Here is a 26,079-nt window from a genome sequence, read left to right on the forward strand (position 1 = left end):
ATTGTTTGATCGTTCGCACATCGTTCGGTATAATAATAAGTCATAGCTGAAACATACGCAATAGCGACAGCGAAACGACAGCAAGAACAATCATAAGTAACGATCATCGTTCCGTGTAATTGGGCAAATGATTTTGGGTCGTTTGCCATAGCGGTTGTTTGAGATTGTTTATCGTTAGTCATCAAAAAAATCACTTGGTGTAATAGTACCCTAACTCAATGAGTAAACGCAGCATCAAATCTGCAGCAGTTCCTTTATGTGTGAACATAGCCTTACATACAGGAAATACTGTGCATGTGAATATACACTAAGGGGATCTATACATGCATGTCTATTAGTCTATTGACCATTTACACACACACACACACACACACACACACACACACACACACACACACACACACACACACACGGGTGGATTATTTTTACCATAGGCCCCAGGCTGTTCACCAAGCCTGGGCCCCTCCTCCTCACTGTAACTATGGCAGCACTAGCCTGGCGTTCATAGTACAGGACAGATAATGTCATGATGTCCTGATTTGTGCAAAATTGCCATAAAAAAGTGTGATTTTTTTTTTTTTGCAAATCATGGCGGACGTGTAGCCAAAAGACAGTACACCACTGAAAGTATAAGTCTTTTTGGGTGGTCATAGACCCCCCAGGAGCTCAGGGCACCGGGCTGCCGCCCGGAACACCCCTGTTATGATCCACTACTACGCACGCACACACGCACACACACACACACACACACACACACACGCACACACGTGTCAGGCAGGGCTCAGGTATAGGAGGCAGTTGGAGAATGAGAGCTGTGCAGATCAGGTTACACTGTGTGTGAATGGAGGAGATGGAAGAGGGATGTTGTTGTCTATGACATGAATGACAATGGCTGCGCACACTCCCAGGGGCAGGCCTGGCTGCAGGTTGCTAAGCAACACACACGCTGTTCTCTGCACTTCCTGCTCCACTGCCTGTACTGGTGATACTGCAGTCTGTCCCAGCAGCTCAGTGCACCCCCAGCCCTCTATTCCTGGGAGCCCTGGGTAAGTCATGTGCAAAGGAAATGTAGTCACAGTAAATGGCAACTATGCAACCGTGACTTCTTATATATTAACCCTTCCTGCACCAGTATAACTGATCATTACTGTATATGCTGCATTACCATCCATGTGGGATCCATGCAGAGAAGAGAGCCATCATGTATATTCTGTCTCCTATAGACTCTTACTGCTATGTGGTTGGTCACTACAGAATATAATCCTCTCTATGCAGTGGTGAGGGTCTGGCTGCTGGAATGTATAGGGATTAGCTATAGGGATCAATATTATATTCCCTGCCACCCATAGGTGACTAATGCGGGGATGGAGAATTTTCAGCCCTCCTACTGTTGCAAAACTACAATTCCCATCATGCCTTTGGCATGTCCAGGCATGATGGGAATTGTAGTTTTGCAAAAGCTGGAGGACCAAAGGTTCCCATCCCTGAATAATGCAATGGTCTGCAGCCTGTATCTCTCCTCATGTTATGAAACTACAACTCCCAGCATGCTGGAAGCCGTCGGTTCACAACGGCCAGACAAACCTAGGTTGCAGAACATTCATGGTTTCGTATTCGGACAGATCAGGAAAGTGTTTCCCATTTCAAACTATAATAATAAGGATATATACAGCTCCTATCTATAACACCTGACATTCATTGCTATAACTATACTGTATATATATTGGACTCCTGCTGAATGAATAGACATTATGGATTGCTGGGGATAATGGTATCTATGTTTCATTTTTGTGTCCTTTTCTTTTATTCTATGTAAGATTGAAAAATCATAAAAAAAAGAATGCTTTAAAAAAATAAATTATATATATATATATATATATATATATATATATATATATATATATATATATATATATATATATATATATTTATAAATATATATATATATATATATAAATATATGGTGCCTGCACTGTGCAATGAGCAATGAGCCTAAGCCTTGCAGAGCATTGAATTTATGGATTCCATTCCCACCAATAAGGAGACGTCAGTAGGTCTGTGAGTCGGGCCAATACAAATTTATCAGCATGGCTTGCTGATAACAGCATGACACAGCAAACCCTTGTCTAGTGCACCAAGAGGGAAAAGTACCCAATGGGCCAAGTCCTGAGGTCTGTGTACAGTAGTAGCCAGGGGCGTAACTACCACTGTAGCAGCCATAGCAGTTGCTACGGGGCCCCCCTACATCAGGGGGCCCCATTCCCCACTCCTGCAATACACTGGGCCCCCTGAGCTGTCATCATTTGCAGCACCAAGTGGCCAAGTAGGCCTCCCAGGTTCTGCAAATGTCCCTTTAACAGAAGGCACTCCCGACGAGCGCAGTTATGCAGTTATGGCTACACTTGGCGGCTTAGTGGTCAGTCGTAAAAGAGGGGCCCATCACAAGTTTGCTATGGGGCCCAGCCATTGCTAGTTACGCCCCTGGTAGTAGCACATGCAGTATTTAGCAATGGGCAACTTAATGGAAACCACTTTGCTTCTGCGTCAATGGCAGGATAATGTATGTACTATAGGCACCATATCACTCCACAGGGACCAGTTGTGATTTTTTGAACAGCTTAAATTTCCTTTAGGAGTGTGGTCTATTGACTGCAACTTAAGGCCCTATTCCACGGGCCAACTGAGAGGAGCAAACGAGTGCTGTCAGCGCTTGTTTGCTCCTCGTTTCCCGCTCGCTGCCCCCACAATCTCACGCCGATTTGGTAATTGCACACCGAATGCGGCCGATAATCGGCCTTAAAGGCCTTATTTCACAGGCCCACTGAGAGGAGCAAACGAGCACTATCAGAACTCGTTCGCTCCTTGTTTCCCGCTCGCTGCTTTCGCGTGTAATAGCGACGTCAGCGAGCGGGGAACGAGGAGCAAACGAGCGCTGATCGTCCAGGCAGCCCATAGGATGTAGCCAGCAGATCGTTGCTGTATGAGTCGTTTGTTTTTCAACATGTTTGAATGACAAACGACGCAACGATCAGCCAACATGAACAATGTCGGCTGATCGTTGTCCTCTATTCCAAGGGACGATCATCGGCCGTAACAGCCGATATCGGCCGAATGCGGCCGATAATCATTCCGTGGAATAGGGCCTTAAGTCTTCCTATTGCCATTACTGGATATAACTTCTAAAAATGCATTAGTAAAGAAGCTTTCTGGATTTATTTAAAGCTTGGTTGAATAGACACTATAAATGCCACCGCTGTGAGAATTCAAACTTTGACTTTAACACAGCGTCTGGAAAAATAACCCAAACTGTGCAGTGCTTATAGCCGAGGTCACTCAAACCTTATTAAGTAGATGATATATTAAGATGTTTGTACCCCTGCAGTATTCTTCCCTTTGCACCAGTCTTTTTAGGGTAAGATCTCCTGTATACTCATAGATAAATGCCCCCATAGTGATTGCCCCATCCCTGTGCTGTAACCTCCACACCTCTCATAGATTATAGGACATTCTTTCAACCTCCTACCTGCAGCAGGCCGCCTGGTCACCTCTCTACCTCTTTTGGCCTCATATTAGAGGGTTATGCAACTACTTGCTGTGTGAACAGGGCCTTGTAGACCTAAATACTATAGCCGTCTATGGTACCCCAATGATACTGGCATGGTGGTACTATTAGGCTAGGACTATAAGTATTACAATTATACTGGTATTACTATGAGTATTGACATTTTTTGTGACCACCTGGGTTAAGAATATGTGACCACAGCAGGTGCCTAAAAACACTTGCCATAAAATGTTGGCCCTCCAGCATGTATCCATCCCTTTCTCGGATCAATCTGGACAAGGCACGTACCTATATACAGTAGGCAGAATAGATTTAAAATGAATCTAATGTTACAAAACAAAATGCCTGAAAATATTTTTACTAAAGCTGAAATAAATGCATTATAGGTGCTGAATAGAACCTATAGCAGAGAGACTGTAAGTCTATGGAACAGCTACAGCTTGTTCAATAAATAATATTTATATATGATTTATGATGTTCTCTATTGGGATCTGCTTGATAATGAAATGCCGCAGCTGACTGCCCAGCTTTGCTAAGGGAGAGGGTGCATGCTCAATTATTAACTATTGGAAGATGCTTTAAGAAATGAAAGCCGATATCATTGTAATAATTGCTGTCTATTTGTAAAAAAAAAAAATATAAGAACTGTTATGCACGATGTCGATGGGCAACACATTTTGTATTGTTGACTCCACTCATCATATATGAACAGGAGAGAGCATGAAGCATGTAGCATGAACAACTAGTGGTTGAGAAAGGTTTGCTATAGGCCGAAACTGAGCATTGTGGTCTGGATTAAAGACACGGTTCTCTACTGGAGTGCGGTCTCCTTCGTATATTTTGGATTGTCAGCAGTCCAATGAGGCATGCACCCTACAACAGCCGCAACTACATTGAGATATTGTGCGGCTTATTTTGTCTTATTCCATACTTCATGAGAACTGATGAGGTGTTGAGTCAAAAACACAACACTTTCGTGAGTTCTCCACAGTAGTCTAGACATAATACTATATCATTTTTGCAGTCTCGTTTTCATGAGAGAAGGATAGCTACATTATCAGGTGAAAAATGGCAGATAGTCTTTAAGGAAAATTCCAGTTAAGATAGATTTAACCTTGTTCAGTCCCCACCCATAAACTAAGCTTGTTTGTAATAAGTTTCTATTACATGAATTGGGCTGTTTGTCCGTAGCACATCCTGACTCTGACTTCTGAAGCTGCAGAAAATCCTCACTTTCTGGTCCACTCTGTTGCCACTCCTCTGCCCCCCCCCCTCCCTTCTGAGACAAAAGTCACATAATCTCTGTCTCTTCTGTTGCCAGGCAAGCTGTAACACCTCATATGTAACCCTGCCCACGACTGACATCACACAGTGATCACCTGTTCAAAGGTGGGGAAACAACAGCTTCTCCTGAGTAGTATAGGGGAAAGGAGACACTGTTTCATATCTTGCTCTCTCCCTCTATTTCTCTCTCTCTCTAATTGACCTATGTAGATTTTAGATGGATAGATAAATAGATAGATTAGATATAAATAGATGGATTAGATAGGTAGATATGGTGTTTACTTTGCAAAGCGGAAGCAGATTGAACTAGTGGTGGGCAGATACTACAAGATAGGGGCGGGTACCTGGCAGCTGGTTCTAAATTGCAAAGCATACAGGGAGATGTAGTTTCCTAGCTAGGTGTTATGATGGAATACTACAAACTTCATTTGTAGAAGTTTGAATCTAGGACTAGGAGCAGTGTAGACAAGTGGCAAATGTGTTTAACAATCGGCGGGGGATCGGGGAGTGCACTTACTTGCTTTTTGTGAATTTTATGGGATTGCTGGAGTTGCCCTTTAAACACCTGTGATACACTGGATTAAAAGTACATAGATGCAAACAACGTCAAAGGGGTCCATATCATTAAAGACGACCAGATTTCAGTCCTTGTTGAAGAAATAGAGTACAGGGCACTCTGAAAATAAGAATAACTCATTCAAGTAGATTAGGGAACATTTAACATGCATGGAATGCTAAGAAAAGTAATACATGTCTATAATACATACCAATATATGGATTCAGTGAGTGCTAATAGACAGTCAGATAAGGGAGAGGTGTTAGAGCCAATGTCTGTTGTCCAGAATATAAAAAGAATTGAAAGCTGTTTACGGCATTGCTACTATGGAGATAATCCTGCCACACGGCTCTGCCAAGCGGGATGAGATCTGAAGATGTAAGTGCTTCGTAAATAAAGAGAAACACAGCTATATAGTCCTTGTCTTTAGATTTATAAAGAGGAATTAACACCAGGCCTGGCCTCTTACAGGTGTTTATTACCTAGATGTCTCCAATGGAACAAAGTAATAAACTACAAGCAGTGTAAAGAATAAATACCAGTAACAAGACGTTGCTAGCATGATACAGAATAGGAGATTAAGAGATGTTACAAAGGAAACAATTGTGCCGTTCATTGGGATAGTGCATTAAAGATAATCCACCCCAAAATGATATCACAGTATTGTACCCATTGTGAGTGTCCCTGCAGAGGATGTCCTACTACATAGCCACCATTCACATGTATATGCCATCATATCACACAAGACCTACATAACAGAAGTACTTGTATGACATTCTTTTCTGTTCTAAATAATAGAGAAGGACCTCCGAGAGGAGGATAAGACTTTATGACACCTATAAGCCCTATGAGTATGGGCATGGGTTGCGCATTCTCTTAAAGCAAGAGATATCTAACATAGGTTATGCCAGTAAAATTTAACGGAAACTGAGAGCACGGATATGAAGATTTCTGTGCTGCCTTTAGTGCTGCTGTGTTATCAGGTGTCTTTGTAAAAAATTATCTTTATATTGGGCTAACACTGCCATAGAGTCGGGTCTGTGACACTATGTACGCGCGCCCCTCTCTCTGGCCACTAATTTGTCTTCAGGCCGCCAACCTGCCTCCTCCACAATGATTGACACATGAAACGATTCATCTTTGGCTGTGCGGGATTTCCGTGTGATCCGGCTGTCAATGATTTTTCCGGTTTTGCAGCATATTTTATGCAAAAATTAAGTCTGTCATTGCAAAGTACAATTAGTGGCGCAAAAAATAAGGGCTCATGTGTGTCTGTAGGTGACAAAAATGCAAGCGCTGTGGCCTTTTAAACACTCTGTGGCCTTTTAAACAGTAGTAGTAGTAAAATCGGCGGAATTACGCCTGCCTCAGTGTGACACTGTTTCTCTATGGGAGGGCTTGGGTTCCTTCCTTCTCCGCGGCTGTCCACTCAAAGAATTGTCATGCCGCTGACATTCTGCCGATTTTACTCCATGTAAACTGGCCGTAAGGGTATATGGATGTCATAGACCCCTTTCAAACTGAGCATAGCCTCCTATATGAGCCAGAACTCCTCTCCAACGTTAGAAACTTTTTTAGTTTTGGAAGCTGAAGCCACAGAGATCAGCTAATCGCAGTGACCGCTTTCATATGGGTTGGGCAATCTCATTTTTACCAAGTATCTCTTATTGGTCATCACTACAGTAACATGGCCACTTTCTTCCAGAGACAACACCACTCGTGTCTCCAGCTTGGGCGGGGTTCTGCAGCTTAGTTCCATTGAGGTGAATGGAGCTTAAAAGGGTTATTGAGCGCTTCAAAAACATGGCCACTTTTCCCCTTACTGTTGTCTCCAGTTCAGGTGCGGTTTGCAATTAAGCTCCATTTACTTCAATGGAACTGAGTTTCAAAATCTCACCCAAACTGGAGACAACAGTAGGGGGAAAGTGGCCATGTTTTTGTAGCGCTGGATAACCCCTTTAATTGCAAACCACACCTGAACTGGAGACAAGAGAGCTGTCTCTGGAAAGAAGTGGCCATGTTTTTGTAGTTCTGGATAAGCTTTTTAAAGGGGTTATCTAGGGCTACAAAAAATGGCCACTTTTGCACCACTCTTGTCTCCAGTTCAGGTGTGGTTGGCAATTAAGTTCTATTTACTTCAATGGAACTGAGTTTCAAACCCCACCCAAACTGGAGACAAGAGTGGGGCAAAAGTGGCCATGTTTTTCTAGCACTTTAAAAACTTCTTACAGCCTCTGCCTATTCTATCTATCTATCTATCTATCTATCTATCTATCTATCTATCTATCTATCTATCTATCTTTCTACATATTTATCTACATATACATGTGATATATATATATATATATATATATATATATATATATATATATATATATATATAGACACAACATGACTTTGTGATGTTTATCACTGAGGCTTGTTCTGACTCCATCATAACGTGTAGCAATACAGTAACCTGATATTGCATAGCATGGTACTTTACCAATGGACGTACGCAATGGGGATAGACAGGATATACATGAGTAATGATAATGACTTCAGAATCAATGAGGATGGATGGGCAAGAGCTAATCATCAGATGCATGTGCTTTTGTAGATTGATGGGGAAGCCATGACTAATAGATGCATGCACCTAGACGGATTAGCAATTGATGTCCAAGGCAAGCCTAATAGATGCATGCATGGAATGAGATCAATGAGAAAAGCTGGGACCATCTATGTAGTCATTTCAGTATTTTCTCTATTTCCCATAGTGAAGTGAATGTAAGGCAGCCTTCACATGAGGAGGCCTCCATACAGATCATTATTTAATTGATCTTACACATTACAAGGAAATGGTTATTAGAATATAAATCATCCCCATGGTTATGACAGACAGTCACGCAGTTATGCTTTCTAATTACAGACACCCAATAATAATTTCATCCATCATTTGCCAAGCAGTGAACTATATAAGTACCTCCATCATTTTTGAAAATGGTTGGGACCATAAAACTAATAAATTAGCGAAGAATTTTTGTTGTTATTTGCGTATATATATATATATATATATATATATATATATATAACTAATAAATACTAGATTTCCTATCATCATAGATGAAAAGCTCAAATGAGGAACTAAGGAAGGAATCCATGATATAAAATATGTCGCAGAACAGTTATATATCTGGGCTACAGCTGTTCAGACTATGTTCACACTACGTAAGTTTCATATTATTCACGGCAACAACGGCCATGATTAATATAAAACTTACATTGTGCTGCCGTCTATGTAATCACGGCCGGAGTGTATACACATAGTATACGCTCCGTCCGGGATAGCTAGCGGCCACGCAAAAAACTGACATGTCAGTGTTCTGCAGCCATTCATTGAACAGCGGAGGCAGAGAACCTGTCAGTTCACACAATGGAGCGTGCGGCTCCTGCCCACGCTCCATTGTGTGCAGTGGTGAATTCGAATGCAGGCGCATGCGGGTTGCACCCGCATCCGAATTCAGCAGAAGTGGAGATTACCTTGAAGTGGGATGATCTTGTGTAACACTGGCCATTCTGTGATCCAGCCAGGATGTGAACATGGCCTTACTCTGTAGGATGACAAGGTAATGTTTGGGAGCAGGCCCGAGAACAACACATATGTTCCACTTGAATTACTGACTCCATAAAGCATTGGTATGTCTTTTCAGAGTGGTAGTGACACCAGGATTGCAATGTTGTTCTCTACTGGAGATCCCACTAGGTCCTCTATCAGCTTATGGGTCTCCCTGTCTTATGGGTCTCTCTATCAGCTTTTCTCTGATTTTGTTTGTCCAACCTTGAAGCGGTTGCATGTGGCACTATTGCTCGGCACCTCCATGGGTACCAACTACGTGTGCAATGTACTACTAACATAAGACCTTGCACAACACAGAATTATGGCTGATAACCACAGAGTGGTCAACACAGTTGTGGTAGTGCTTTCGAACGTGAAGCCATCTCTATTAAAGTGTTTCTGCCAACTTGCAGAGTTATCGCCTGTCCATAACATAGGGGATAGCAAGCTGATGGTGGGGGGAGTCTGATTGTTGGGGCCCTTACAATCAAGAGACTGGAGGAATATTGTACCCTGAATAGGGGCCTTCTCCATTCATCAGGGAGATAGTTTTCCCAAATTATCAGTGGGGATCCTTAAAAGTCCAGTCCCCACTGATCAGCCTGTTAGAAAAAAAAACCTTTACAATCTGGATAATGGAGGAATATTGTCCCCTGAATAGAGGCCTGACCACACATACTCATTGTGCTCCATTCATTTTTCCCCAATTCTCATGATCAGCAGTCCATTTCCCACCGATCAGCTTGATTAGGGGAATAAAACTTTTAAAGGGCAGCTCCAGTGATATTTTTTTTCTTTTAAATCAACTGGTGTCAGAAAGTTATATAGATTTGCAATTTACTTTAATTTCAAAATCTCCAGTCTTCCAGTATTTATCAGCTGCTTTATGTCCTGCATGAAGTGGTGTTTTCTTTCCCGTTTGACACATTACTCTCTACTGATAGATTTGAGATTTTAAAATAGAAGTAAGTTACAAATCTACATGACTTTCTAATACTAGTTGATATGAAAGATTTTTTTTAAGGAGTACTCCTTTAAGGACTGCTCACATAACTTGTCATTAATTTAAAAGTAATTCACAAGGCTATTTTTTATTTGAGATTTAGTGGAGCAATAAAAATGATTGACAGCGTGTACTTAGCAACCAAATTGGAACTTCACATTAAAACTTATGTAGCGTGTTTGCACTGGAAGAAACCTTCACCTGGCAATCTGGCTCGGAATCTATGGTGAATTTTAATTTTTCTGCAGGAGCCCTGCTAGCTTCTCTGAATGCCCTGTGCCAGCTGGAGAAATTACATTTATAGCAATTAATATGGGGATTTATGTTTGTTTTCTAAACATTTTTGCCAAGTACCTGAATAGTAAACTCCTTATATAGGGGATTACAGTAATAACACAGTCAGTTGTGATCCTGTGACCCCCAGTATATTTTAATTCCAATGTAGAACATACTGTATATGCAGCGAGGAACTAGGAACAGATGGTGCTAATCCTGACCTTAGGCACTTTTCTAATTGTCACAGTCACGTAAAGAAGGGGTGCCCTTATGTCCCCTGGGGTACACCCTAAGTAAAGTGTTTGGTGGATGGATCAATTGGTGGATTTGTTTAATGTGGAATGATGCAGCCACAGAAGAACAGGGCAGGTGTGTGTGTGTGTGGGGGGGGGGGGGGGGGGATGTGGGGCGTTGGTATAGGAAATTCTGTCCTCTAGCCTTTGTTAGGGAAACAGTCTTGAAAATAATTCACTAAGGAAACCTTCATTGGTTGGTTCCCATTGGCGGAAGTATGGAAGAAAGTATTCGAAGGTTGAGCTGTAGTTTCCTATCACAGGATGCAGGTCTGTAGAGAGATGGGATGTGAAAGCCACACGGCCATACTGGTCTTGTCCAAAGACCCTTGCAGGTATCGGGAAACCAAGAGGCTTTGATGACTATACAATCAGACTTTCTTAAAGGTGGCAGGGTGTACAGTAAGTGACAGCTTGTATTTCCTTATTTTGACTGGAAGATTCAGCAGTAGTTACTTTTTAGTAGTCTGTGAGTTAACCCAGGAATATGGCTAGAACTGAGCTGATATAACCCGGATCCTCCCTCTAGCTAAGAGGTAGGCAGGGCTAGAGATCCTCCACCTGCACACTCTAGTCATTTCTACTACCATGCTTCTCTGAAAATATATCTGTATTTTTCTCTGAAAAATAGAGCTAGGGCTTATATTCGGAGTAGATCTTATATTCAGAGAAACACGTTATGACCCTACACTGAAGCCCCATTCTATATAATAGATAGCTGCCATACTGTATGTCCCACTGTTGTTAGGCTCCAGTTCTGTAAGTTCTCCCGTAGTTACAGTAGGCCTCCATATTATATACATCCCTCCTCCTCTGTAGTTTTTCCCCCATACTGTATACATCCCCCCTCTCTCTGCAGTAAGGCCCTCATATTGTATACCTCCCTCCCCCCTTTGTTTAGTTCTTCCTTCATTCTCTATACATCCCCCCTCTGCAGATAGTCCCCGTACTGTATATCTCCCTCCCCCCACGTACCCTCAATCCCACCATATTTAATAGCATAACAAGTCTGGCACTGATTGGCTGATGCTCAAACATCAGGGATCTGGTCAGCTGACTGTAACTAGGGCTTATTTTTGGAGTAGGACTTATATTTAAAGCCTACTCCATAAAGCCTGCAATATGAAGCTAGGTCTTATTGATGGAGAAACATGGTAGCTGTATGCTGTTTGGGATCCAATCTCACATGCACCTACACAGATCTGGCACTAGATGTCAGCAAAGCATTCACATTCACAGAATGACAAAATGCCTAATGGGGCACAGTGCAGAACGGATACTATATTACATTGTAACTGCATGTATGTTGTACTGTATGTAACTAGATCACTTGTGTTTTACAGATATACTGGGCTCACAGAATAAAGGAACTTCTCCAAGTCAGCATCATGTTTAAAAATGAATATCAGGTAAATTCGGGCATAAATCAATAATATAAATATACTAGAAAAAAAATTCAAAGTCAATGTTTATGGTTGTTATACAATATATTGATCCAGATACTAATCATATTCTTGTCAGTTTGTTAGGAACTGCATTCAGGTATTTTTCTGTGACATCCCAGAGAGGTTGTCACCCAGCTTCTAAAAAAAGTTTTTTGTTTTTTTTTTAATACCTGTAATGATTACCAACCTTTCCATCAGATAAGGGGGAGTGTACATGTAGCCACCATGATAAAGGTCAGGGGCATAGCTCGAAATGTGTGGGCCTCATAGCAAACTTTTGATTATCTCTCCTGTGGGTTTAGCACTTCATCATAACTGATACCTTACTTAGAAGGAATTCTCTATCTCTTGGGTTCCTGACAAAGGCTCTGGCCCTGGGCCAGGCCCGATTATATACTGCAGCAGGAACTCTCTCTGTTTGTCTCTCTTTCCACCATCCACTGACAAAAGACGTCCCATCAGGAACTAACTATCCTTATATAGGGGCGACTGAGTCTAACCTCCTATTGGTGGGGCTGTGTGAAGAGAGGGAAGACGTGTAGTTAGCTGTTTGCTGTGTGAGGCAACTGCACCTGTGATTGGCTGAACAGTAAAATACAGTAGTTAACCCTTATCCTTCAGCTGTGCTCTGACAAACAGACAGGGGAGAGTGAGACACCAAGTGGTGAAAGTGCTAAAGGCGCCTATCATCCCTTAGTGCGACACCTTACAGTTACCCTTACCTGGGTGACACAAAACTTAGTGGACCACCTGTACCGGGGCACTACAGTTGTACTCATTCACAAGGAACATAGAGAGTCAGACAGCCGCTAGTGACATTACAAGTGACTTTGCCTGGAAGACTACTACTCTCAGTTCCCCTGGACTAACCCACCAATACTCCTTGTGGGTAATCTATAAAGGGATCTGGAAACAACAAAAGATTTAGAACCCTTTAAACCAGGAATAGGGGAACCTTCCACCCTCCCACTATTGCAAAACTACAATTCCCATCATGCCTGGACAGCTGAAGCTTTGGCTATGGTGGTCCAGACATGATGGGAATTGTAGTTTTGCAACATTTTAAGGGAAGAAGGTTTCCTATCCCTGCTTTAAACCAATAGCTATACCTACTGTAACGACTGGGGTCGTGGATCCGCTGTATCACCACAACGATGGTGTAAGCTGCACCAGGGAATGGAGTCTAAGGAACCACTGGTCTTCACCAGTGCCCGCTGCAAGGCAGGATGGGCCTGCTGCTGAGGGTGACCCCCAGGTCGCTACCCCTGGCTTGGCTTGCTGGCGGCAGCGAGCGAGGTGTAGCTGGAAACATATAGGCAGACAGGAACACAGCAGGAGTCATGGCAGGAGCGTGGAGTGGTAAGGCAACAGCAGAGGGCGAAGAGGCAGCAGCGCCGGACCCCTGCACGTGGGCTCCAGTGTCTGCTGTCAGACTGCAGCCGGGAGGAGCGACCATGACACCTACGATACATGTTACTGTGCCCCTGTCCTATCTGTCCTAAGCATTTTAACTACTCCGATTTCTTCAATCAGTTTGACATTACTTTGTGAATTCTAATAAAGAAACCAAACACAATAAGACTCTGTAGAGCATATAGCTGGCATTATGTGCGCTTATTGTTGAGCATATCATTGAAGCAGAAAATGACAGTCATAGGTGCGTGTGGTTTAAAGCTAAGAAAATATTCAGAGGATCACTGGACATGGACAGGAAATTGCTTCGGGCAGCCTCACAAACAGGAGAACTCATATTTTGTTTTTTAAAGTTTATAATAGCGAGAGTGTGATCAGACACGGGCATAATAACCAGGGAGTGATGACTAAGCCGCTGTGTACTTTGTCATCCCACACCAAATAAGAACTCTCTGCCGCTGGCACCGAATTATATTAACTCTACTAAAAAAATATGATGGGAATGTATGAGATGCTTTCGGTGAATATTTAATTTTTGTTTTCGCACCAGTATGTCACCCGCCACAGTAAAAAATAAGCACGTATTGTTGTGGGTGGCAGTCCGCTGGGTTTGTTTAAACTCTTGTGTTTTTATGTTTTTCTTTGAAGCTGGAAGGGTATAATAGAAACACATCAGTTATTCACATAAACATCAGTGTTAATAGGAATTTACCGTACTAGGGGGAATACTGCAACATTTGTAACTTTAGATATTTTATCATTTAGTCATTTAAAGGAGGTGTTTATCAGTTCATTCACTATGCCAAGGTGAAATGTGTGGTAAAGCTATAAAAAGACAAAAAAAAATTCCCCATCCAGAATATCAGTGGTTAAAGATACAAAGACATGCTTTACATTAGGGATGTAACTATAATTTGGACTTTGTTACCGATACCTAGTTTAGTATCATGACCCTTAATACCAAAATGATAGATAGGAACCAGTAAATAGCTATTGTATGTTGGGGGAAATTTATCAAAGCTACACCTGTGGCATACCCAAGGGACGAGGCGCAGATTCGCCCCTTCTCCCTGGCGTACGCCTGCCGTATCCCCAGCTCACCACATGGGTGGACGGGGGGGGGTTGTCGCTGCAAGGAGTAGAGAAGGTGTGGCCTTCTCCCAAGCCTCATTTATCATGATTTACCTAAGAGCAGGTGCAGATTTGTTGCTGGCTGAATTCATTTAGAGACGTCTGTCTCTTAGGGTACTATTTCACGGGCCGAGGAGGGCCTGATTAACGATGTAAACGAGCCTCGATCTGCTAGATCGCCGCTCGTTTACTGGGCCTATTCCACGGCCCGATGATCGTTGAGCGAGGGCTGCAGGGACATCGTTACCGATGTCCTTGCAGCCCTTGCAGCATACATTACCTGTCAGGTCTTCTGCTCCAGACCTTGACGCTCCCAGACTGATGGTCTTCGCCTACTTTCTGTGCAGTGGGTAGTGAAGAAATAATGTAGTGGTTAATGTGAGCCCCAGCCTAGTAATGGATGTCATCTAAGCCTGTAAAGTGAGTAAAGAAAAAAAACACAACACACCAGTGACATTTTTAACATAATTTTTATATGGGAACACTACCTTGCCCCCACCCCCAGCTCCACTCTGTACAGTATGTCATCTTCCCCTTCAATGCTGCCTCTAGTGATCATATGATGGTATTGAAATCGTATCGAAAAATCAATGCATCCCTATTTCACATTCTGTAGATAAAACTCTTCTTGTCTCTCTGCTGTGCATAGAATGGCATAGTGAAGATAAATGATGATTGGCCAGTGGCTGGGCACGCCCCTGTACAGTCCCCCTCTGTACACGACCCCGTGCACCTCTGCAGCTGAGTAAACTAAGTGATTGAAGACAAATGTAATTTATGGGAAAAAAAAGGCCCATCCACCAGAGTGATCTGCAGAAGCATAACCTGCACAATTGGGCACTAACATAAGGCAAGCATTAAGTAAATATTTGCTGGAGAATGGGGGGGGTATTTTATATACAACATGACTGGTACGCTTTAAATCCCATCATTAGCATAAGGTTTTTACTTTTTCTTTTAATTTTCTCCTTGCAAATCCACTGTGGAAAGCATACAATATGCATGTCCCATCATGTAAGCATACCCTGTGCAAGCCCCCCACCCCACCGGTGAACATACCCAGGGAAAGACATCCATGTCCGCAGTGAAGTCGTTGCAATAACCGAGATAATTTGCATCATTTCAACACCCCTACTCGACAACTACTTATCCTGTAAGTCCCATTATGGTCCTGATTTCTTCCAAATTGGCTCTTAGTCCTGGCTGTATTATAGCATCTGCTATCATCTTGTCACTCTCACAGAAAACAAACTCAATTACATCACGTTTCACTAAATCATGCAGGTGGTGATGTTTTACATTAATGTGCTTGGTGCTGCATTAATGTTTACACTGCTGGCAAGTTTAACCCATTGCTTCCGTACTGCACAAGGATGTTGCAGGTCCCCCATCCACAGCAGTGGTCAACTGTATAGTGGCTTGTGACTCACCATTGGCTTTTTTTTTTTAACCTATTTTGTTACATTGTAACCAGTGTTTCAATGCTTGTTTGTTTGTTTGTTTCTTTATCGGGATTGTGTCTGGTATTACACGGAACGATTATCGTTCGAAAAATCGTTAAATCGTTCAGATTTGAACGATAATCATTTAGTGTAATAGCAGACAACGATTAAACGACCAACGAGAAATCATTGGTCGGTTAATAGAATTTGGACTTATTTTTATCAGTGATTGTTTGCAAATCGTTCGCATGTAATAAGACGTCGTTCACAGTACCGGCAAACGCAGTGGCAACGTCATGACAAACGCAATAACAGTCATAAGTAACGATCATCGTTCCGTGTAATTGGGTGAACAATTTCAGGTCGTTCGCCATAGCGGTCGTTTGAGTTCGTTTATCGTTAATCGTTGATCTGCAAAAAATCGCTTTGTGTAATAGTACCCTAAGTGTCACATGGTCTGTCAGTACCTTTTCTGAAAGGCCCCAGAGGCTGCAACACCATTATGCAAGAGGCACCATAACCAAATAACACCATGGAAATCAAGGAGATGTCCAAATAATTAAAAAAGTAAGTTTTTTTTACCAGACCAATTGAGAATACTGTTTACACCTGATATCTGGATCGGGAACGGTTTTTCTATGGGGATTTGCTACTGCTCTGGACAGTTACTGACATGGACAGAGGTGGCAGTAGAGAGCACTGTGTCAGACTGGAAAGAATACACCACTTCCTGCAGGGCATACAGCAGCTGATAAGTACTGGAAGACTTGAGATTTTTAAATAGAAGTCAATTACAAATCTATATAACTTTCTGACACCAGTTGATTTAAAAACATTGACAGCATTGGTCTAAGATTTACCAGTTACCCTTTTACACTATTCTATTCTCTACTTTACCAAACAACTAAACTTTTGTATAAGCATATTGGGCACTTTCGATGCTGGTTAGTCACAAAGCCCTGCACCTGATTCCCTCTACTGCCAACAATACGCTTCAGGTCTGCCAGGCAGTCAGCAATTCCAGATGTTATGGGCACCAGGAGGTTCCTGTGTAATATCCCCAATTTCCTTTTTATGGCAACTGTAATTGTGAAAATATCCCCCCTTCCCAGCACAGGTTTTACTGAACCGTGTGATCTTTTGGAAGAAGCTGTCGTATGGATTAGTGGCCCCCGCTGTGATAATGTGGATGGTTTTATTCGGTTTTATTTGCCATCACATACAATTATGTTGTCGCCTTCATTTGTGCAGAAAAGTAAAATGTATAAATGATAGAGACTGATACAAAGGAGTACATTACAGTACTGACAGCAATAGTCAAGAGTGCTCATGCTAGGAGACAACTTAAAATAATAGGCTTTTTTTTTTTTTTTTACTGCAGAACTCTAGCTGAGTTCTTGGCATTCTGGAAAATCTTTCTAGAACAAAGGAATATGATTAATCTAAACCATTGTTCCTTAATGCTTGATGCCTACTAAGTTATATGGTAGGCCCACCCTCACTGCCATTTATAGCTGCAATGCATCCAAAAGGAAAAATTAAATAAACTGCATTTTTTTAAAACTTTTTTTTTTTTTTCTGTAGCTACCATAAAGATCTATGTGTCTCCACGGTTACAGACAACAAACAAACCCTATGTAGTCTGATTCTGCAGCCGCATGCACATCTGTATGTACTGTATGTGTTTCTTAATAATATGGAAGAAAGAAGGATCATTCCACACAGAGTTTCTTTGTTGTTTGTTACCATGAAGACATATAGACATATAGGCCTGCAAAGGAGCCATAGACATAAATGGTATTTGCAAAATGAACAAATTAAAAAAGAGGTTTTAAAGGTGGATACTGCAGGTCAACAGTTTGGGGGACATTTACTAGCATGCGGGGGTGGGGTGGGTTTGGCAACAAGTTGGGGAGGAGGTGTGGAGGCGTATCTCCTGATTTATTAAGGCTTTGGATTGGTGTTGCAATACTGGCTGTACAAGTAGTTATTGCTATTTGACTTTAATGAGAAGTACTGTATATATGGAAAATATGTTTGGTGTGAGCTCCTCCTAGTGGTAGCTGGAGGCAGAAGAAAATTTTACTTTGCATTATTCCCAGTGAAAAGCTGAAATAAATGCAATATTGCATATTACTAGTTACATCTATATTAATAGCACTTTATAATATGTTGCAGGGGGGACAATTTGTCGAAATTTTTAGTGCACAAGGAAAGGATCCGGTGGCCAAGTGGAGACTTTTTGGCAGCCAATCAGCTATCTGGAAGGTAAGAGGATTCTTCCAAGAACTATTACTATGAATTTTATACGAGATGATAACCTGTTAACTTTCTGTAAGCTCTTGGTTGGATTTGGTTTGTATAACATAATTTAACTTTTTGACCATCTTGTTAAAAGATTTTGTTCTGTGTACTTGAGTGATTGTATTAATAATTTAATTGTTGAGGGGGTTTATTAAAATTTTTACCAAATTGTTCTTTTAAAAAGCACTGTCATGATTTTTTTTTTTTTCAAAAAAATCAACAGGGTTTGTGATTACAAGTAATTTTGCAATATTTTCTCTTTATTTGTTTGAAGTTTTCTATGTTTAAATCAATGTTATACATATGGCCACTAGGCGTCTCCCTTCCTGTTAAACTGCGGTCCATTCTCCGTCTGTGCCGATATTTAGTCTTTTCTCTGTTCAAATAAAGAGACCAAACACGGGAAGCCCCAGTCCTTACAGACATGGCTTGGTATTGATTGACAGCCATTCCTGAGCAGAAATCTGGGGGTGCTCGCACTGGATGGTCAGCTCTCCTGTCACAGAGCACCAAAACCTCTGTAACCACACAGTGACATTATACTGACTGAATTGTTGCATAACAAAGAGCATTGACTCCTGGTAAGCATGCAGAGGTGACAATAAAATTCTGAAAAGTTAATAATATAATTAGCCTAAGTTAATCGCCCTCAGTTGATCTGCAACCTGCATGATGAGCAGGTGTCTTTCCTCGTGTCAGTACACAAAGGACCGGGACTTTATGTGTTTGGTCTCTTTTTTTGAACAGAGAAAAGACCAAATATCCGCACCGAGGGAGCATAGAGCACAGTTTTTGCCATATGCATGATGTTGATACAAACACGCAAAGCTTGGAAAACCCCTTTTGACTTTTTACATTTTTGTTTTCATGATTTTACAAATGTTTACAAATGTTATATTTGTTTGTACCATTGATTTATGGATCCCCAGAGACCCCCGAATAGTACCAATAACTCACCGCTGCTTGAGTTCTGTTTTGTGTATATGCTTTCCGGATTACATTGTCCTGGCCATAGTGATGGACCATGGAGGAACACCAGGGCTGCAATGCAGGACAGTGAGATTTGGAACTTCACTGACTGCACACAGTCCACCAGAAGAACTGCCCATCAGCCACCCTGTAGACTAAACACCTCTGCAACTGTGTCTCCAGTCTGATACAGGACACACACAAAGGTCCCGAATCTGATCAACCTTAGTGGACTTTGCAGCAGTTCATCTTCATTCACTTTAATGAAATTGAGCGGCATAACCACACCCAAACTGAGGAGAAGAGTTGTGATGTTTGCGGAAGAAGGGAGAAAAAAAGAGAAAAAAGCGGGCACCGACGCCTCGTGTGATACCTCAATACACCAAGGATAAGGATTATGTGAGAAGGTGCTCACTAGGGATGAGCGAACCGGCTGAGGTTTCGGTTCGTATGAACCTGAACTCTCGTCTTCTGATTCCCGCTGTCTGCCCGCTCAGTGGAGAGGGTGGATACAGCCGGAGGACCGCCTGGAAAACTAGGATACAGCCATAGCCATAGGCTGTATTCCAGTTTTCTAGGCAGTCCTCAGGCTGTATCCACCCTCTCCACGGAGCGGGCAGACAGCGGGAATCAGAAGACGAGAGTTCAGGTTCATACGAACCCGAACCTCAGCCGGTTGGCTCATCTCTAGTGCTTACCTGGACGCCACTTGGGTTTTGTGCATATTACCCCTCAAAAGAGTACAAATTCAAATCCAGGGTCTTGTTTGGTAACAGTCAGGGCCGGCTCCAGGTTTTTGTGGGCCCTTGGGCAACAGAGCCTAGCGGGCCCCTGTGTGGAGTAAATCATGTGGCGGTGCTGAGCTAAGGTATACCTAAAGCAGACTCCATTAGTGCCGTGTGAACCAGCCTTAGGCTATGTTCACATTGCGTAAGAGACTGGCCATTCTGTGACCTGGCCGGGTCAAGGAGCGGCCGGTCTCTGAAAAGATCGCCCAGGATGATCTTTGTGGCCGCAGGCTCCCGATGCAGGCGCATCAGCGCGCGCCCGCATCAGAACTCTCCACAGCACACAATAAAGCAAGCGGCCGGAGCCGCTCGCTTCATTGTGTGAAGTTCATACAGCGTGCCTAGTAGTGAAAAGTACGGCTGTTGTTGCCGATGGCAACAATGGCCGTACATTTATGCTGTGTGAACATAGCCTTAGGTGTTAACAAGCCTGTAGCAACCAGCAGCACTGTGGCTAGATTTTGCCTATATATAAACTGATGGTTTTCACTGGGTGGGACTGGGACTGGGCCCCTAGATGTGCTGTGGGCCCCGGCAGTTGCCCTAGTCAGCTGGGTGCTGACGCCGGCCCTGGTAACAGTCCACTGCATAGGGGCCTACTACCTCTAGGGACTGCTAAGCTGACTGTACCAAAAACACAGGATGCTCCCAAAATAATGGGGCCCGTGGAGACAAGAAGTGAATAAAAATAAAAAAGAAATTAAGGTACTCCAGGTCAGCGCTGTCCACACAGAGAAGTAGCCGAAAGCTTAAATAAATGAATTTAATATAATAAAAAAATTCTTTTGTATAGCACAAATATGACGCGTTTCGAAGACATACACCCTCTTCATTAGATAAAACAGAGTGCACAGGAAGTGTCGCGTTTTCCATGATAACAAAGAGAAAAAAAAAAGAATGTAAATTGCTAACTTGCTATATATGACATCTACTGTTGATTTAGATTTTGAAAGTTATACCAATAGTGACACTTTAAATGATGGTGACCAGTTATAAAGTAATAAAAAAGGGAAAATATATATATATATATATCCTGTGGAAATATAGGGAGAGTTATTATATACATACCTTCATTGGTGTTTATAGGAGTATTACAATCCAATGTAGTCACCCAGTAGCTGTATGGAATGTTGCTAGGCAACAGCCCAAGCATATTGCTAGCAAACAGCGTGTTTTAAAATAAATGACATTAATTTCATTACAGCATCTACTGGTTCCTTTAAATCCCTATTACAGCTTTGTAATACGTAGTATGGCTGATGGCTGGCAGTGCTGGCACCTTTCACACAGCGCTGAGTGTTGTAGCAGTTGATTTATTTTTAATCTAAAAATAATAACATGCTTTAGAAAATTGATTAGGACAATTGGCGCGTGGTTTAATGAACAGCATTCACCTATCATTCAGCCGCTTACAGTACATTACCTGTGATCAGATGCTCCCGGGGGTTTCATGTCTGCTGTTCCAAAATGAAAAAAAAAAAAAGACTCTTCTTTGATCAGTTCTGCTCAGTGATTTTTCTAATAGTATTTGATGGCTAATTTATTATATTTTTATTAATATGATTCAAGGACTTTGATAAAGAAGTGAAGAGTTTCGTCTTTGTCCTTGAAGGAAGCAGTCAGACTATCAAGATGCAGCTGCCAAAGGAGAACAAGCAAATGCGTAAGTGTCCCGGTGTTACTGTGAGTTTAAGAGTTATTTTAACTTAAAGGGGTTGTCCAGGATTAGCCACAACTAATGATGGTCCGAACCTGCCGAGGTTCGGGTCCGGATGAACCCGAACGCTCGGCATCGGATTCCCGCTGTCTGCCCGCTCTGTGCAGCGGGCGGATACAGCGTGAGGACCGCCTGGAAAACTGGGATACAGCCTATGGATATGGCTGTATCCCAGTTTTCCAGGCGGTCCTCCCGCTGGATCCGCCCGCTGCACGGAGCGGGCAGACCGCGGGAATCATTACCGAGTGTTCGAACCCGAACCGAACTCGGTTCCTACCATCCCTAGCCACAACATATGTACATGTGCTGTCTTGCAAAAACAGCGCCACCACTGTCCTCAGATTGTGTGCAGTATTACAATTTGCCTCCATTCTCTTAAATGGAGTTAAAGTGACTCTGTACTCACAATCTGACCCCCCCAAACCACTTGTACCTTCAGATAGCTGTTTTTAATCCAAGATCTGTCCCGGTGTCCGGTCGGCAGGTGATGCAGTTATTGTCCTAAAAAAACTACTTTTAAACTTGCAGCCCCGTGCCAAACGGCCGTGGCCTAGATTGTGTATGCATTAGGCTGGCACATCCTCTCTGTCCGTCCTCCCCGCCCTCTTCATCATTAGGAATGCTCCAGGCAGATTGCCTCCTATTCATCATCTGTGTCAGCCCGGCACATGGGCTGGATTGTTAAGGCACCTGTGCAGTTTTCACTGCACAGGAATAGGAAAAATGAAGAGGGTGGAGAGGAGGGACAGAGGGGTGGTGCAAAGTTAGGGCACAGATACTCCAAGCCACGGCCGTTTAACACAGGGCTGCAAGTTTAAAAGTATTTTTTTAGGACAATAACTGCATCAGCTGCCAAACGGACCTCAGGACAGAGCTTGGATTAAAAGCAGCTATTCAAAGGTACGAGTAGTTTGGGGGGGGGGACAGATTGTGGGTACAGAGTTGCTTTAAGATGTAAAACCCCTCACCATGGAAGTAGCGTCCTGACACTCACAACATCAGCAGGGAAGCATTACACATGGCTGTAGTAGATACTGACCTCTAAATCTTTCGGCCACTTCTCTATGTGGACAGCGCTGACCGTGAGTACCTTAATTCCTTTTTATTTTATTCACTTATTCTCTCCACGGGCCCCATTATTTTGGGAGTATCCTGTGTTTTTGGTACAGTCAGCTTAGCAGTCCCTAGAGGTAATAGGCCCCTATACAGTGGACTGTCACCTAACAAGACCCCGGATTCGGATTTGTACCCTGTTGAGGGGTGATATGCACAAAGCCCAAGTGGCATCTAGGTGAGCACTTTCTCACATAATCCTTATCCTTGGTGTATTGAGGTATCACACGAGGCGCCGGTGCCCACTTTCTTCTTTTTCTCTCCCTTGTCACCTAAACTAAGGAAGAGTGCCATAAAATACATAATTTTACTTAATGGTAGAAATGGCGCACATTGGTGTATGCAACATGATAGAGTTAGTGCAATTTGGTAGACATATTAGCTACTTTTCCACATGCCACCTCATGGCTGGAATACTTTACATATGTAGATGATTTTAGTTTCCATTACCAAAGTTAAATTCAAACAGGATGGGGCACAGCATTATACATATCAAAACAGTAGGGATGGGGAACCTTCGCCCTTCCAGCCGTTGCAAAACTGCAATTCCTATCATGCTTAGACAGCCAAAGTATAAGCCAGCATGATGGGTATTGTAGTTTTGCAACAGCTGGAGAGCCAAATGTTCCCCATCCCTTTAATACAGTATATAAAGCATATGTGCTGTACAGTCACCACACAGTTTACTCAAGGGGACAGGTAAGTATGAAGTTAAAAGCAGTAAGAATGCTATGTCAAATACCCAGTAGCAGAAATATCAAAGGGGTTTAGGTTCTTTATAGAGCTACGTCATTGTGGAAATCATTTACCCAGTAGCAGTGTCAAAGGGGTTTAGGTTCTTTATAGAGCTACGTCATTGTGGAAATCATTTGTAGCCGTAGATCAGGGTTAGGGAACCTTGGCTCTCCAGCTGTTGCAAAACTACAACTCCCATCATGATAAAGCTTTGGATGTCCAGGCATGATGAGAGTTGCAGTTTTGCAACAGCCTAAAGGCCAATGTTCCCCACCCCTTCCCTCATACAAATCTCACCAATGTAACCTACACACGTTTCTGGGACAAACCATTTAGAAAACGAGCCAGTGTTGAAATCTGTCCTTATTTGCGGCCTCTGCAGTTCTGACACACAGTAGGTAACATCATGGACAGAGCCTCCGGTTCTCTTCAATAATAAGCAGACTGGCAGCCATATTGCAGTGTAAATTCTTCTTATCTACTCGCAGTTTAGCCTGTCTGCTAAGAAACAAATAGAAATTTGATAATCAGGCAGAAATAGCCTGAAGACAGAAGATAGTTTCACAAATTCTCCGTATAGGCACAAAATAATAAAAGAAAGATGTATTAAAAATGCAGTCTTGTGCTAATGGTTGGGAGATTAATTATTCTGAAGTTACCAGCATATTTTCAATTATTTCTATCAGCAGAACTTTGTATAGTAAATTAATATATCCCTACAATAAATGAGCCTTTAATTTGTTTATTGCAAGCATTAATATAAAGTGTTCCCATTCCAGATTTTCATGTTGCCATTCATCATACAATATTACAACTAAAAACTGGAACACAGTTTATGAATACTAATATTTAATGGAGTCAGTACTATCAGGAAATGGAAGCGGCTAATGTTTAGTTACTGGATATACCGTAATGGTTTCCTTCTCATCTGGTCTATACAAGGCGCCATTCTATAATTAGAGCAGATGTTAAAAGTAGGCCTCCAGTTCATCCAAGGCATTGTCTTAATGGTGATATGTTCCTAGTATACACCACCGGTTTCTGATTGATGCAGGTCTTACTGGGGAAGACCTGCAGAAGTGGACCTATTGCACTGCTTAAAGGGGTTATCCAGTGCTACAAAAACATGGCCTCTTTCTTTCAGAGACAACACGACTCTTGTCTCCAGTTCAGGTGCGGTTTGCAATTAAGCTCCATTCACTTCAATGGAACTGAGCAGCAACCCCCCCCCCCCCCAAAGCTGGAGACAAGAGTGGGGCTGTCTCTGAAATAAAGTGTCCATGTTTTTGTAGCGCTGGATAACCCTTTTAAGCCTTATCAAATACAGTATGTAACTTAAAGGGTTGTCCAGCAAAAATCTTTTTCTTTCAAATAAACTGGTGTCAGAAATATAGATTTGTAATTTACTTCAATTGAAAAATCTCAGGTCTTTCCATACTTATCAGCAGCTGTTTGTCCTGCAGAAAATGTTGTTTTGTTGTCAGTCTCACACAGTGCTCTCTGCTGACATCTCTGGCCAAGACAGAAACTCTGTCTCGGTTTTCTATGAATCCCCATAGAAAACCTCTCCTGCTCTGGACAGTTCCTGTATCGGCCAAAGATGTCAGCAGAGAACACTGTGTCAGACTGACAACAAAACAACATTTCCTGCAGGACAAACAGCAACTGATACGTATGGGAAGACTTGACATTTTTTAATTGAAGTAAATTACATATCTATATAACTTTCTGATATCAGTTGATTTGAAAGAAAAATATTTTCGCTGGACAACCCCTTTTATTTTCCCTGGAATAACCCTTTAAAGTTTTTTTTTTACCTTAATGCATAATCTGCAATAGGCTTCCCCACCTACCATGTAGCATTTATTATACTGGTGTCTTCTGTAGAGGTCTGGCCTTTCAGCTCTCTAGGGCACACGAACCTGTTACTGCTGCCTCCATTATATAGATTTGACGTCACTTATTAAGATATCCCTCTAAAATAGTTAAATACACCACAGTGATTATTTCTATACCAGCTTTCTGCCCACCTCTTCCCTGCTTATTTTTCATGACGAAGTGTGCAATATGACATACAGACATGTCGCTGTCTACACAACATATTGTGTTTTGATATGTGTGGGGCAAGATCTTGAACAGACACATATGCCGTGATAAATGTCATACAACATCTTTCGGCAATCCGTCACCTATAAGCTTGTAGAAGTGTATGCAACAGAGATCAAGTGGGAATTGGCGTTTAACTGTTTACTTGGTGGTGACAGTATTTGGAATCGGTTTATTAGAACAGACGAGTTCAGAAAAGAGTTCACAGCTTCTATGTAGTGGCCGAAGATATCACCAAAATTCATGCAATCCTGGCTCTAGGTATCCTTTGTCACTAAGCACTTTGTACCATCTTCAACACAATGTTGTTGAGCAGAGATGAACACAACTCGAGCACGCTCAGATCC

At 42.3% G+C, this 26,079-nt stretch overlaps 1 protein-coding gene across 1 annotated transcript in view; it reads left to right on the forward strand.

Moving 5' to 3' along the window:
- The first annotated feature begins 973 nt into the window (after positions 1–973).
- The window catches only part of CFAP20DC (CFAP20 domain containing), a 286,194-nt gene continuing 261,088 nt past the window's right edge, over positions 974–26,079 (forward strand). Inside the window, exons 1-4 of the mRNA XM_069968793.1 lie at positions 974–1,046; positions 11,913–11,978; positions 18,179–18,268; positions 21,631–21,724. Of these exons, the coding sequence (XP_069824894.1) occupies positions 11,958–11,978; positions 18,179–18,268; positions 21,631–21,724 (205 nt within the window). The 5' untranslated portion in view covers positions 974–1,046; positions 11,913–11,957. The remainder of the gene's footprint in view (positions 1,047–11,912; positions 11,979–18,178; positions 18,269–21,630; positions 21,725–26,079) is intronic.

Source organism: Dendropsophus ebraccatus, chromosome 4, assembly GCF_027789765.1.
Source record: "Dendropsophus ebraccatus isolate aDenEbr1 chromosome 4, aDenEbr1.pat, whole genome shotgun sequence".
Taxonomy (NCBI): Eukaryota; Metazoa; Chordata; class Amphibia; order Anura; family Hylidae; genus Dendropsophus; species Dendropsophus ebraccatus.